This window comes from Melopsittacus undulatus, chromosome 5, assembly GCF_012275295.1.
Source record: "Melopsittacus undulatus isolate bMelUnd1 chromosome 5, bMelUnd1.mat.Z, whole genome shotgun sequence".
NCBI lineage: Eukaryota > Metazoa > Chordata > Aves > Psittaciformes > Psittaculidae > Melopsittacus > Melopsittacus undulatus.
Genome location: NC_047531.1, coordinates 29700786 through 29716953, shown reverse-complemented (window position 1 = coordinate 29716953; position 16168 = coordinate 29700786). Strand labels below are relative to the sequence as shown.

General features: G+C 40.5%; 1 protein-coding gene across 2 annotated transcripts in view; it reads right to left on the bottom strand.

Moving 5' to 3' along the window:
• Positions 1–1712: 1712 nt before the first annotated feature.
• Positions 1713–16168, bottom strand: part of SLC26A5 (solute carrier family 26 member 5) — a 36784-nt gene continuing 22328 nt past the window's right edge. For both annotated transcript variants that reach the window (XM_005148399.4, XM_031048324.2), the window contains exons 7-19: positions 14199–14351; positions 12927–13009; positions 12686–12833; positions 11424–11537; positions 11044–11121; positions 10190–10285; positions 9311–9417; positions 8077–8146; positions 6538–6630; positions 5518–5640; positions 4425–4637; positions 4101–4155; positions 1713–3567 (exon numbers count right to left, since the gene is read on the bottom strand). In XM_005148399.4, the coding sequence (XP_005148456.2) occupies positions 3434–3567; positions 4101–4155; positions 4425–4637; positions 5518–5640; positions 6538–6630; positions 8077–8146; positions 9311–9417; positions 10190–10285; positions 11044–11121; positions 11424–11537; positions 12686–12833; positions 12927–13009; positions 14199–14351 (1467 nt within the window). In that variant the 3' untranslated portion in view covers positions 1713–3433. The remainder of the gene's footprint in view (positions 3568–4100; positions 4156–4424; positions 4638–5517; positions 5641–6537; positions 6631–8076; positions 8147–9310; positions 9418–10189; positions 10286–11043; positions 11122–11423; positions 11538–12685; positions 12834–12926; positions 13010–14198; positions 14352–16168) is intronic.

Here is a 16168-nt window from a genome sequence, read left to right as displayed (position 1 = left end):
TTCATTGTGAGCGTGTCTTACACCAGTGGAGAATTGATGCTGTAGGAAAACAGCTCAGCGAGATTCCAGTGACATGGCCTAAGATAGTGAAGTATTTTTAAATTTTGCATCTGGGCAATGTTTGAAATCCACACTTAGGATTTATATCCCAAAACTTACCATCTGAGCTGTGGAGGTGCTGAAAGATCCCCAAGTGGCTGCAGGGTTTCAGAAACATGGTGCAATGCTCTGCATTGAGGTGTAGGGATGTCCCAAGGAAACTTGGGAACTACCATGGGAAAAATGCTGAGGACAAAGGCACGTGAGGGGCCTCAGGGTCTGAGTCATAGCCCAACTTAGGGAAGATGTGAAGGGATATTTTTTCTCCTGGATGAATGTGCTGGTACCATCGTAACTTGTGTGGTTTTTTAATTTAGTGGTTTTCTTCATCCCTTTTTCTGAGTTTACCTATTTCTTACAAAATAGTAGATGGGTCAAGAAGGAGGAAGAAGTGCAATTTCTTAGTGCTATGCAAAGATTCCTTTATCTGGTTTCTGCTCTTAAAAGGATTCAAGTTAAGTCATGTAAGAACAGCCTGGGGTGGGATGCAGGTTCATTGATGAGACAGACTTTTTCTTGTCAAGCCTGAGCAGGAGTGGTGGTTCAGGAAGTTCCTGACTGGTTCAGAAGGCAGCAGAGGGCACCTCTCTATTTACCAAGAGCAGTACTTGAAATTCAGTGTTAATTTTTACTTCTGCAGCTCTTGGTGACAGTCCTCTGAACTTCACAAACTTGAGTTTGTGAGCTCTGAGACATCCCACTCAGAGGGAGATGCTGGTCACAGCCTGCTGTGGTCCAGGAGAGCTCAAACAGCCTCACTTAAGACATGTTTATTGGGTCACAAGATGATTGGCTTTAATCATTCATAAATGTCCATCCTGGCCACAACCTGAGTTGGTAATTACCAGTTCCAGTAATAGCATACCATTCTAGTCAGGCTACGACCAAGGTGAGGAATCTTCAAAGGCTGTTGGGGGATGACTGATTGATTATTCCTTAGCCAGGCAGCAGGAGTCCCTGCTCTGGTCAGTACTGCTCCCTCCTTAACCATGCAAAAGTGCCTGGTGCAGCCAAGGGACACTTCACTGCCCAACTCATTTTAAGAAAGGCCAAGGCCTGACAAGGATTACTGAGATGGCAGAGTGGGGGGGATGCATCACCCCAGCCAGTCAATGCAGACAAACTGGAGGGAAGATGAGCCCTGTTCAGAGTTTAAAGGATGTGGCTGTGTTTAATCGAGCACTGACAAGCCTCAGGTAGGATTTAGATAGCAATCTGTCAATCAGTGTGGGAAAGAGGAAGTCAGTTCACTTTGCAGTAGATAACTGGCTGGCAAGGGGGAAGCAGTGCTTCAGCTGGTGGCAGCAAAGCACAGGAGGAGGCAGGACCCAGAAGCAGGTTGCAGAGTTCCAGCACCACACAGCCTGGGATCTAGGACTTCCTTGAACAAAGGTTTCCAGTCCAGCATTTCAGCAGTTCCCAGGAATGGCTGCTGCTGTTACGAGGGTGGGAAATGCAGCATCAGTGTACCTTGTACCACTGTAAGGCCTGGCATGGACACGGCTTCCTGTGGTGGGGCAGCAAGGAAGGCGAGGAACAGGAACCTGAGCCAGACACACACCTCCACAGACCTTGGCTTGTCCCACAGACAGTCTTGCCAAGACAAAGCAGAATACTCTGGCAAGGCATAATCACTTTATTTTGGAAGTTGACACAGTTTTGACATGAAGAGACTATAAGTTAAAAACTGAAGCTGCAATAAGCTGAAAGTAGAAAAATATACTGTAGGTACAAAGGCTTGTTAGACTAGTTAACATTACAAAATGTACCAAAAGTTGTTTAAATAAGCACACCCGATGTGTTAACATGTACTGAATTCTTCCTTTGAACTCCAGCTAAGCAGTAATTTCTGATGCAGAAAGCTTCCAATCCCTATTGGTAGGGAGTCTGAGGAAATAAAACATCTTCCCTGACTGCCCCCAGTTCTTGGGAAACCTGGTTTACCTGAAGCAAGCCCTAATTGCAACAGAGCTTGAAGCAAAATGAAAATATTAAGTAAGATCTGCATTCAGAAGAGGGGAAGTCATCTGAATTGCCTTATGCACAGGACCTTTGATTTGGGGGTGCTAAAGGAAATGTCACTGATGCTCTGCTTCCCCTGTGCTGTTGAAATAATCTGGAAAGAAACACCTTGAGGTTCCTACCCTTGCTCAGATTCACAGTGATTGCTGTTAAGGGAATAGAAGCATTGAAGAGTTCTTTTTGTTTGCTTGAACTACATTTGCATGGCTTTCATCTCACACCTGAAGTTACGCAGTACCCCAGCAGCCGGGCTGTGCAGACAGCAGAAGTAAACCCACACTACTGTTCCTTTTAAAAACCCCAAATGTAACATTTCCGAGTTCTATCGAAATCTGTTTCTCAAAGCACTTAAAAACTGAAGGCAGAAGCAGCACTGCTGGCAGGAAGCTGTCTCAGGCAACACAAAAGTACCTTTTTTGGGGGGGGGGGGGGACACACCACTGAGACTTTAGACCTTGTCTGCATTTTTATTCCACTTAAGAGACTGCACATCGGGCGTCAGTTCTCAATGTAATTTCAATAAGCTTCACTCATGCTTTCAACCAGTTTTGTCTTCAAACTTTGAAGCTAAACTAATTTTAGCTCAAAATCAAGCATAGTCTTTTCTAGAAAGCATAACTGTGTTTTGGCAGTGAAAGTACTGTATTGACAATGTACTAATTAAATGATGAACTTCTATTTGAAGCTCACTTAGAGTGAAAACATTCAGTGAAGAGTTTAGGTGAGACAGGTTAGATATCTAAAAAACCCAAGCTAATTGTACCATCCAGGTTTAAAAAGAGCAGCAGCTAAATGCCCCCAGTGTGAATTCACTAATCTGGCTGGCAGACTGTTGTAATTTGTATGACTTTGTATGACTGTTGTATGCAGATGTTGACATCAGGCTTTAAAAGTCAGCTAAGAAAGTTCTTTAAAGACACTGGGACAGTGCATCGTAGTTGCAGAACAGTTAATTCCTGCAAGATCCCACCTTGTATTGAGTTAAAGTGCCCATTTTCTCAACGGGAATCGGAATGTCACTGTATCTGTCAGATCCTGATTGTAGCAAAACACACTGAATTTTCTTGTCTTGCATAATTTGATGCTTGTATGCCATTGGAAGGCTATACCCTGATTGAAGGAATAAAATCAAGAGCATGAAGGCTTCCACTTCCTTATCTGCTCTTCCTATAGAACATAAGCATCACTCTATACCCGTAAATACAAACAGCTTCAGGCTTTCTTTAAACCTTTTGTGCAAATTAAATATTCAGAAAGAGTCTCCATCAGCATAAATCTGGCTTCCATCCTGCTCGATGCCACTCTGCAGAGGTCAGTCAGCTTGTGAAGCAGACCTGTCTTTCACTTGGCAAGCCAGGACAGCATCGTGAATACTGTGAAACAGCACCTCTCTCGTTACAGTGTTATCAAAAAAATCCAGTCTTGTCAGCTCATTCATAACAGGGCCTAAAACCAGAAACCAAACATAGCATCAGTGAGTAAAATAAAGTACAAAGATGGAAGACAATGGTATATTGGGAAGAAGCCAACACCTTGTTCTCTGACTTGTTATTACTTAAAACATTTAAAATAGCCAGGTGGATCACATGCTGCTTCTGCTCCCAACAGGTAATTCACTTATCCAGACATACAGAGAGGCCTGTTCTTGGCTGAAGGTGATACAATTCCAACTATCAGAAACTTGGAACATTGCAGGCTTTCCTCCTCATTACATTTGTATGATTCCAAGATACAAAGTCTGGTGTGGCATTTACAATTTGCCTGCTGGTATAAATGGACGCAAGATCTAATCCTGATAGAATTGTGCTCTCTTTTCACTAAAGTGAAGGCTTTAATGCATATGGGCTTGCTTTTCCTTAAATCCTTCTCTTATGTGATGCGCTGATACTACTGAGGCACCTGGCAACAGAAAATTCGGGACCAGAGGGAAAAAAAGGAAATACACTATCCCCCATAAGGCTCACAAAGCCCCAACTCACCACTGCAGCTGGCAATACAGACACAGACACCAACTTCTCTGTATTCTTTTATAATCTGCAACAGAATTAAACCGAAGTTAAACACAGGTATATCACTGTACACACTGGCGTTCTGGGAGATGTAAGCCTATTACTGTGAAAGCTGCACAGTTCACATTGCCCAGAATTCAGCTAGAACTAACAGAGCTGCAGAATTAAATCCATGATTAGGTAAGATACTGGACTGTATTTGAGCTGGCATTTATGTCTCCTGCTCACAGGTTCCCTATTAGGTATCTCACAAGTTTTCTCTGGGTTTTTCTGGGGAAAAAAAGGCCAACTTACTGATTTTAGTGTTTTTGCTCCAACTGAATCCACAAAGTTCACTGGGGTGAAATCCAGAATTAAAGAGTGGATGTTTGCTTTGGGCTCCACAAAATGTTCATGTTCATCAGGAGATGTATCTTGTACACTAGCATCTGCAGATGCAAATTTTCCATTTACAGGTAACTCATCATTTGCTATCTCATGTTTTACATTTGCTTCCACATCGTTAGTCTGGGAGAGAAGATAAATAATGTTTAATGACAGACAATGCTTGTTCAGTGTAGATCCTCTTCCTCCCCATACTCGTCTGTTGCTACCGCCTTGAAACAGTGTATAGCTCCTAACCATGACAGGCACTGGCTGTACATGCATGCATACTTCCGCATCTCACATATATCAAGGTTCATTCTCTTATGCCCAGCCTTTATACAATCACTTAAATAGCTTAAAGCTGTTATCTTAGGAGGGAATTACCCATTTCCTTCAAACACTGACACCTGCTCTTATGTTCTTACTCCATTTCCATGCCTTACCCCTAGTGATCCTGTCAAGGCCTATATATTCAAAAGAAGCAACAGCAACTGGGCTCTTAAGTTAGGCTTTTAGTGAAAAAAAAATGGTATAAAGCTCCCACCATGGGGGTGAATTTAAACATGCACAACAGTGCAAGCATGTTTCAAACAACCCCTCTGAATGTACCTGCCTCACTTAACCACATCAGGATCAGCAGTGCTAATGGCACTTTTTAATTACAGGGGCTGCTAATTTTAATTAATTCCATTATAACTTATTTCTGCATGATTATTCCAAGTGTATGGGGAGGGACAGAGGCAGGGTCATGCCAATTTCTGCTGACACCACTTATGAGACAGTCTGACTGTATGGAAAGGCTTCGCTATATTCTACTTGCCTGTAATCAAGGTTCAACACAATCATCTAGTCCAGCCATGAACCCCTGATCCTCATGCTGCTCCCTCAGCAGCCTGTCCACACTGCAAAGTGCTTGCTCCTGAAGCTTTCCTACCTCAGCAGCACTCTGCACCTTGTTTATACAAGAACTGTAACACCACAAAGCAGCATAGTAGCTGATAAAGCAGAGGTAAATATTTACCGAAGAGTTGACCAATTTCAGCACAGCTTGCTTTTTGAGTTTATTTGCTGCCTTGATTTCCCTGGCATGCCTCTTCCGGGCTTTTTTCCTTGCTGCTAATATTGCACAAGGATCCACTCCAGTCTGTCATGAAAAGAAAGCATGATCAGAGGAGATTCAGCTTGTAAAGATAACACTGCAGCATTGGTTAGCCCTGAATTAATCACTGTCATGAATTTAAAACACAAGCCTGCATTGTTCATCCTCTCTTGGTGGCGGTGAGAAGGGTATCAAGTAAGAAGGAATAAATTTCGGCAAGTGCAGTGTTAACAAGATGAAGAAGAGATGCATCACATTCTTTTCTTTAAATCAAGAAGTGCTGTGTTTCAATGGAAGGCTGATTTGAGTGGAGAGAGCAAAGGGGAGAGAAGTGCATCTGGCCATCAATCACTCTTGCTTTGTGAAGGTAAGTACCACCCACCTGGTTTACATGACTCACCGTGGGAGCTACAGAAAAATTGTTCAGAAGTTAGTACAGGTGCAGTTGCTGCCAGGCAACTGCAGTTCTGCCCTCAGCTAGTGCTGTTATTGCCATTCCCACCCAATCCAACACCAGTTACACACAAAGGAGGCAAGGCATACTCTATATGCAGGTCACTCGTTCCTCATGCGAAGCATTAAATGCCCACAATATTCCACAGTCTCACACTCCAGTAGAGTTATCACCCAAGAAGGGAGCTTTTACTTCCAGATACTTTGTTTTCAGTTCAGCAAATACTATTTTCCTCTGAAAAAAGGAGGTGTTTGACCAGTTTGTCCTCTGCAACCACCAGACTCTTCATTCACAAGCAGTCAGTATTAAGTTACACTTTACCAGTTTATTCCCTCCCACCAAATCGTTGCTCCCTAAGATGATGTGCAGTTGGCTGGAGGGTCACCTTCTCATATCTTATAGATCACCGGGGGCCACCGGCTGAAAGGTGTTCCAGAAACCAGTTTGAATTTTCAAGACATGGACATTAAAGAATTTCCTTTACTCACCTTTTTCTTCAGTGCACTTGTATATGACTCACTATTGGCAAAATAAAGTGATGCATTAGCTTGAAAGATTTTTATTCCAGGGTATTCTTTTACCTAAGGAAAAGAATATTGGATGTGCATAGTTAAGTACTGTCTGCACTAGAAGAAAAGCACCTGTGAGATCACAGAACACATGAATATGCAGCAACACAACAGCCAACCAACCCTGAATGGCTATTGGCATGTGTCAAATAAAGAAGGTTGACTCTTCTGTGGGCAAAGCCCACAGAAGTCAATGCCATGTAACATTTCTCCTTCTTTATAACAACAAAATGTATAGTCATAAAAAGGAATTTAATATTTGCAGTTCTCTGATGTTGCTATCTGCAGGTGGATTGCCATGAGGAAATCATGCAAATCTAGGAATACTTCCTTTCAGTCTCCCTTTCTACATCATGATGACTTTGCTCTCTTTCCCTCTTTCTCATCTCCTCAGTTACCAAAACCAGACCCTTTCAAATCTTTGGTTTTCAACAGGCCTTCAGATAGATAGGTCTCAGTATCACTTCTTTTCTCTGCTTTAAATGAAGTCATCCTTAAACAGGCTGCACTCTTGGCATGTTACATGCAAATGACCTGGCCAGCAGCAGAGATCCAGTCTGCCATATGCTGCCAATTTGTCTTTATACAGGAGAAGGAAATGCTGACTGCAGTCAGCATAATGAAAATGGAGTCTCCTCTTTGCACACAGCTACAAATATGCCCACATATACTTCTGCTTTGTATCTTGTTCTAAGCAAAACTGCTAGTGAGAATATTTTCAGATTACAGCATCATCTTTTCACACAGGTTCTTATAGACTTAAAAACTTCAGACTTTTACAGTCTAGGTTTTTAAAAGCCTAGACTTTACTAGCCTCCTCAGTAAAGGGAGCTGTAGCCTTAATAGCAGCACCTTTGAGGACACAGCAGAGTGCAGAAAATTGTAGTTTCTGTTTTTGAATAAATACAGCATGTTTATATCCATTTTATTGACAAAATGCTTTCATCAATTTTTACTTGAACAAAATGTCATTTATAAGAAGTTAAGTGACTGGCAAGCAATTGTGCCATTAATCGTCTACATTTAATGACCAGGGGACGGGTGGAGGCAGGGAGATGCTGTTTCGAGCAGTTGGTGAAATTCTGAAGAACATATCAGTTTGGATCCTGGGTTCCATGGATTTCATGCAGTACTGTCACACAAGTAAAGAAGGTGGCCTTGTATGTACTTGTGTACATAGAAGGTTTAGCAGTGGTATTCCCACAAACCTGACCATTTTGTACAAGTTAGTACAACGGAAGTAGTATAAAGGTTACTGGTACATGCAGTACCAAAGCCTAGCATTTTGAACAAAATACCTTTTACTACTAAAATAAAGTTTATTTTCTTTTCCTTCACCAGAGGTGAATGCTAGGCAGGCAGCAATGTATGTGCAGTATGGTAGGGCTGCAGCAAATTGTCACAGTCATCTTTGCTCTACTACATAAAACTCTTCAATGCAGAAGAATACACTCCTACCTCTTCATATTCTTCCACATTACAGTAGATGTCAGTGTCAGGAATCTGACCAAGGATTCTGTATTGAGGGCTAGAAAGAAATGGAAGCACGTGTTTTAGTAATACACTTACAAAGTGGAAAAGTGAGTGTTTGATACAGATTGAAACTTACTTTAATGGTCATTCTACAGTGCCTATCTGGTACAGGCTTATCTAAAGGTGGTTAAAAACAGTAGGCAGTTTATGGCAGGAATACAATAAAGGGACCATTTGGTGACCAGACAAGTTTGCTTCTGCCAGTGCAAAGCCAACTTATAAACTTGGCCCTATATTGTTGTCATGTTCTGAAAAGCATGGAGCAAAGCATGTGAAGGTTCAGGGCAAGCTCTGTTTGGAAATAACTGGTGCAACTACATTGACTACCTTGCAAAAATGGAAACTCATGCTGGTAGGAAACATGCTGCAATGTCAAGGAGCCACTCTGCTCCCAAGGCCAATTCCTGAGCAGATGAATATTCCCAACTTACAAGCAATGTGACAGCAAAGTACATTATTGTTCTGTTTGCAAGAACAAAAATGTATAGATATGGCAGAAAAATACTCTTATTTATGCAGAGGAAATCTTAGAATTTGGTTTCATTACAACGCAGACTGAAACCAGGACTTCTATGCAAAGAAAAGAAGCCTCACATGACAGTCCTATCCACAAAGGCAAGAAATCATCTCACTGTAGACCTAGAAAACTTCACAGAAAACTTCTGTCACTTGGAATGGGGAAAGAGGAGAAATGATGTGAAAAGCTAAAGGGCAGGCACAATTTTTTGATGAATTAGAACTTTCTTATAAAATGCCTAAACATTCATCTAATGATAACCTGACACAACTTCTGCTTGACCTTGACAATCAGTGCACAGAAATGTAATAATTTACTGAAACTGGCATTGAGCAGATTCAAAGTTCTAAACTCTAGGCGTTAAAAACAAGTAAACAAGATGATTAATAAATAAAAGAAATTGAATTCTTATGTTTATTATTGGAATTGCAAGTTCACGTCCTCTAGAAATGTTGTTCTCGGAAAAATAAAATGTGAACCCTGGATCAGGGCCACAAGAACATGACCTATATTATGAGGCAGATTCTATACTGTATACAGTTGAAGGGGGTGGAATGGTCTTCTGTTGATTTGCACCCCTTAAACAAACAAAACCACACAGGAGATCAGCAAACACTAATTTTGATAAAGAAGAAATCTGACCTTTGTGTTCTGTAAATAATGGTTACCATCGCAAATGCTACTGCAGTAAGCAAACCATAGTCTAGTCCCAGGAAAAGAGAAGCCAGAAAAGCTACCACCCAGATGGCCTAAAACAAAGAAAAGGTCTGAATCATTATGTGTCCTTTTCTGTTAACAGCAAAAACAACAGTGTAATTCAACGTGAAAACCTATGTATCAATTCTGTTTAGGAAAACACTATAATGTAATCTATCATGATAGCAGACTGTAATTACCTTAACTTTTCAGAAGGGGTAAAACCTCAAGGCACACTAGCATAACATCTGACAAACTGTCACATATTAATTAATGCTTTAAGTCCTGTTCTCCAAATAATCCTGTGTTACCATCAGACTCCAAATACCTTAGGATTAAAAAACACATATTCAAGGCCTGCAAGTAGCTCTCACTTAACTTCCTTCAGCCAATTAATCCAGGAGAAAAAATACCACTGAAATGTTCCTTCTGATACACTCTTAGTTCTGGCCCACTCCAGTCAGATTTTTGGTGGACGGCAAATATCTTCAACCAATTTTCTTTGTTGCTCTATTTTTCAAATAATTCCCAGATATTCCCACAGCCTTCAGTGCAGTTCCTATAGCAACACTGCTAATGCTTTGCTTTTACTGCAACCAAACTACTCTGACCTGAGTTAAAGGTTGCTGAAAAACAACAAAAACATTCTTGTCTGCAGCAGATCACTCTCCTAGGGTACTTACAGCTCCATGTCTTATGCTCATCTGCAATGCAACACCAATCTGTAACTCCTTCGTAAGTTTCTAACTTGTTCGGGGGTCAGGAAGAAGAGGAGCAACAAATTTAATACAGTAAAACATATGCACTCAGCTGCGTATTACTCACCAGTTCAATCTTACTGGTTCTCCAGAAGTGTGCAACATCTCCAAACTGTTTAAACATTCCTTTCAGGTTCACCATGACAATTGCAGCTAGCACTGTCTAAGAATATCACACAAATGCAATTTTCAGAAGCAAAATAAACCCAATGCCAAGTAAGAACTTAAGAGCATCACAAATAGCTGTATTTCTGTGCTATGGGACAGAAGGAACTGGGACTGTTTAGCCTGGAGAAAAGAAGGCCCAGGGTGGACCTTAGCGCTCTTTACAACTGCCTGAAAGGAGGTTGTAGTGAGGTGGGGGTCAGTGTCTTCTCCCAAGCAACAAGTGATAGAATGAGAGGAAACGGTCTCCAGTTGCACCAGGAGAGGTTTAGATTGGACATGAGGAAAAACAACTTCACTACAAGGGCTGTCAAGCACTGGCACAGGCTGCCAAGGGAAGTGGTTGAGCCACCATCCCTGGAGGTATTTAAATCAGATGTGTAGACGTGGCACTCAGGGACGAGGTTTACTGGTGGACTTGGCAGTGCTAGTTTTGTGGTTGCACTTGATGATCTTAAAGGTCTTTTCCAGCCTAAATGATTCTGAAGGGGAATTGCTAGAAGGTATCATTTTTATGTTCTAAGGACAGAGCCCAGAATACCCAATATTAAAAACACTAACGAAAAGCATGCTGGATCCTCCAAAATATTCTTAATTTCTAGTCTAATTACAGCAAAAATGCATACAAAATTTACAGGTTTCTGGACAAGGCCTGACTGTGTTGCTTACTGATCATCCCACAACCTCTGTTTTAGGCAATATTCACTGGCTTCTGTTCACTGACAATGCAATGCCTAACAGGCAAAACTCCCTTACCTGCGGAAGCGGTTCAAAGAGGTATCCAACAGCCACAATTACCAGCAGAACCATAATTGAGGAGAGAGTGCCTGCAATCTGAACAAAAGAAGACAGAAATTACTTCAAGTGCCCCAAAAGGGCAGTATTACCGATTAGCTTACCCCTCTCATGCTTTCCACAAGGCTGGTTGTTCAAATGACTTTTGATCCCTCCCACTCAGTTCACCCATTCTGGCTATTGAGTGGCTTTCTCTCCTGGCCGAAATTTGAAACATAGGTAACTCCAGTTATTCCTTCTGGCCCAGGCAGAGAAATCTGGCAGTCTAGTGAAGCTTCAGATGTTAGCTTTGGAGCTCCAAAAAGCAAACTGGGTTTGGCTCAAAATTTGGGTTTACATACCTGTGTTTTCCCACCGGTGCTTTCCTGAACAAGACTCCGAGACATTGAGCAAGTGACTGAAAAGCTTTGGAAAAATGACCCCACAGAGTTGCATATTCCCAAGGCAATAAGTTCCTGTGTTAAACAATAAAGTAAACCAAAATCAGTTACACCGAGCAACTGTACAAAGCTGGAGCTACCCATACATATTAATAACACCTTATTTACAGTACTTTTGAGCAATCTTATTCCAGAGAATAAGCAACCTTATTGTTGCTTATACTTGTGGTTCTCACACAATTGCCATGTTAAGTCATCTGTTAAATAAAGTATCTGATGGAAGTGCCAGAGACATTTGCCATCCTTTAATGTTATGGTAATGAGTCAGACTGAAAACTAAAATGAATGACAGCATTGCTTGTTTTAAGGATTTCTTCAACTTTGTGATAACTTGAATTTCAACCCTGAATATACATGGAAAATGGTTTCTCATACCAACACTATTCTTTGCTTCCTACCCTAAACTATCATCTGGTTAGTACTATTAGAACCAAGAACAGCGTTGGCTGTGTTTCCATGGATGATAATCCATTGCTGTACCTGACAAAACCAATGTGTGTCCATTGCTTCATCAAGAAGATCCCTCACAAAAACTGTTATTGCGAGTGAGATCAGAGCTCCATCTACCTCAGTACTGTGTTTTTAATTCAGAAGAAAGTATTTGCTTGCAATGAGGCCTCCCCAGATTACTCTGAGTCCTTCTATTTGTAACTGAGGTGATCTGAGTTACCAGTAGTTCTCAATGGGTTTTTCTCTTTGCATTTGTACAGTCCTTTTTTGGTTTGCTTAAACACTCAGCACGCACTGCATCCTGTGACAAGGAGTTCTGGGGTTTAAGATCCAGCTGAAGTAGCGTGTGGCACTGAGGAGAAGATCTACAATGAACAGCCATGCATATGTCCAAGTCTAATAGAAGCAAGTTTCCCAAAATGAAGCTAAAAGTGAAACTAGCTATTAAAACACAGGCAGAAGAACTTAAAATAATTCCTGGCATTTAAATGTGTAGGCTGTCAAAAATCTGACCTGATTCCACTATGAAAGAAAAACTTACTTTTTATAGAATCATATAATAGTTAGGGTTGGAAGGGATAAGATCATTTAGTTCCAATTTCCCTGCCATAGGCAGGGACACTTCACACACTTTGTCCAATATCCCGTTCTATTTTAACAACATAATAAAGGTGCTTCTGAGAATTTCCAAGGAAGCAATCCCAATACTTTACCTGATTCCCATTAATGGTGTAGCCATGTTTAAGGGCAAAGATTTTGGCCATTGATACAGCCATTGAAAATCCAACTATTGCTATTGCTATTGCATCCACAAATATTGCTGGGATGAGCTGAATCTCTGGAACTGCTGGTGGACGTAACCTTGGAGATTAAATAATATTTACAAATTACTATAAGAAAAGCTACATGCCATACAGAAAAGGTACAGTTTCAATAAGTATATATCATTCCTACCCTTGAGGAATATTCCCAACAACATCCACTTTGTATGACTCATTCAGATTCATTCCAGCAGAAACTCCTGTGCCAATGATTACCTAAAAATCCAAACACATTTGTAAATATCAGCTAGAAAGAGAAAAAGCAACCTGAAGAATAACAGCTACCTGATTATGAATAATACACACGAGGAATTACATTTATTTGTCAATCAGTTTTCTAAGATTTAGGGGGTAAAGATAGATAAAAAAGAGAAAGTATGAAGAGTTTCCCTCCATTATGTTCAACCCTCACTGGTTTTATGAAGTCTTCTTGGAAACAGCTAACTAGAACATGCTATGGTATGATCTGAATCACTCAAATTCCCTTTGCCTGAGCCAAGCTCAGGCAGAATAATGTACTGGAAACTGAATGCAAGGACAAGCCAAGGACATCTGCACTGCCATATTTTCATGTGTATAACCAGCATGCTATCTGTGAACAGAACCAGTGCAGCACCAGTGATTGCTTTGCAAGTGCCTTATCAAACAATACCCTGCTACACCTCCTGCATCATCTCTCAACAGCATCCCTTTTCTTTGTTCCTTCTATCTAGAATGTACTCTTACCTTCAGTTATTCCCTTTCTTGGCTCTGACTTTGTGCAAGGTGTTTTGAGTTATCCAAGAACTCATTTTTAAATCCAACCACTTTTAAAGGCGGAAGGTTATTTGGGATGTGAGCTTTGTGTGTATTAAGACGGTCTCCTTTATCCACATACTTTGGAGTAGTCATTGAAAACAGAACCAATGCTGCATTTATCAGTCTCAGAAACAGAGAAAGAAGGTTAAGTAGCAAGTCCAGTTGGTTCTAGCTTTTCTTTCTACCACTGCATTTTAAAAAGCCAGCAAGCCCTGTGGAACCTCTGAAATAGGCATCTGTAAATACCTTCCTCCAGGAGGGGGTTCTGAGCTCTTGGATTCCAAGTGATAAATATCATTCAAAGGCATGTCCCTCAGAGAATCATTCAGATGCCCAAACTCCAGGACAGAGTGGGCTTTACAACCTATCCATTGCTGTTGGGGATGGTGGGTGTTTTCAGTTCCTCTTTGGGACTTTACGCCTAAAGCTTGGGCACATCAGTCCATAACCTTATGAGTATCCAAACCTTCAGCTGGATCAAGCCTCAAATTAATGATGTTCAACAGAAGTTACTCTAAAGCTCAATAGACTTGATAGAAAATGAAATAGTTTCTACAGCTTTAGGTTAGTTATAAAATTTAGCTATAGAATTTCACAATGCCCTTACCACAATGATCTCCATAGGAATAGGAATTGGGAGCTGCTTTTTAAACCGGAGATTGATTTCCTTGCCAATAAACAGTAGAACAATGCATGTTAATCCAATAACCAATGCAGCTATGTTGGTTGTTGTTATATTTGAAAGCACAGCAGCTATGCTCTGCAACAAAACAGAAGTATCATAATTATTCCTAAAATAATATAATCTTCATGGAGATTTGGCACAGAAGAACAAGTTGTACACTGTTGTTATATTCTGCATTTGTTACTACATGAATCAGTGCCTCACCAAAATTCCCACTGTTCCCTCAAAATCCAGAAGTTCAGAGTATTGCAGTGAGGGACATGCACTTGTCATCATTTACATCAGTATCTGTCTTCCTCAAATGGGGCAAAAAATTTGGAGAAAAGACAATCATAGAAGTCTAAACTAAACCACGTCTCTTGACGTATTTCATCCTGGCAGCTATTTGAAAGCAATAAATGCAAACTTCTTCTAATACCTTCTAGCATTCTTTAGCAAGTCACATCTACTTAAAGCCACAGAAAGCATTAAAAAATGATAATGCTGCTGATAAAGCCATTTAGGTTACCATAGCAGTATGATTAAATAAGAGTGATTTTGCACCACTGCTGACCTGGACATTATGCCAAACACGGTTTAGTTGAAAACACTATTAAAAGGGTGTTAGGAAAGAAATCTTGCTGGAACACAGAACTTGCTAGAGGGTAGATGTTTCCTCTCCTTCTTCCACTGCATTTAAAATAAATAAAAAGTAAACGACCTCTGGAGAGGTCTTTGAAAGAAGATGTAGATACCTTTCATTAGACAGAAGGAAAGTTAGAGCAATTATCAGGATGTCATACATTCAATATGTCCTGGTAGTACATCTCAAATGCATACCCTCCCTCCTATTTGTTTGGCAGTTAGTATGTCTGGGTTTTGGGTTAAGGAACTAAACAGCAAATTAAGGAATTAATCATTAGTGTGGCCTTATTTTCAAAATGTTTGTTATATCTGCACAAATATGTAAGAGAGATTCCCACAAAGTATTTTCTATAGCCTCCATGTGGTTGAAATCCTGAAGCTTCATTATTGCTGAGCCATCAATCTACTTAACAGCTTGGGTTTTCACAGGTACCTGAGATTTTCCCTATTCTTCCACTCAGGAACTCCTGTCTGCAAAATCAAGGCACTGATTTTGTGGTAACAATTTGGAGGCTTTCTAGACTGGCAGTTTTGGTTTTACTTAAGTCATACTAACCAAATCATAGCTTTACACTGCATGGTTTTCCTTCTGTCTTCCAGCATCACTATGTGTTAGACAGAGTGGAAGATTAGGCTATGAGCTATGTCAAATAGTGAATCCCTCCATCAGATTTAATGCTTAGGGTCTTCAATAAGTAGCAATGTTTTACAGTGACTGTCCTTATTCCAAAACAGTTTTTCCCACTATAAAGAACAGGTACATTTATGGTGACACAGTGCATTGTGTACAACTACGTTACAAAACAGCTTACAAACAGGAAATGAAGAACATACCCATCAGGAATTGTGTGTGAAATTAAAGCAGCACAGACTGGGCAAGGTTCTGACAGTAACATTTCCTAGCTTTGCAAAACAGGCTCTGGTCTGTAGTGAAGCATTTAGTAGCACATTTTCCCATGCTGTACCAGAGACTTGTTTCAATGAATATTATCTGTTCATATTACAAAAGTACATTTACCTGAATCCTAAAATCTGCCCCTCTTAGACCATGTTGATCTATCAAGTTGCACCCAAGCAGCAGCTTAAGATGCTCATATATTGCTATGCACTTAAAGACCTCATACAGAGTTTTGAACACTGAAGCGTCATTCTACTTGATGCCATCATACTAATAATAACAACAACAATAACAACAAAGAATAAAAATAGGAAAAGGTTTAAGTACTAGATCCAGACACTGCAGAATTTGCATGTTTAGTAAATGTAGT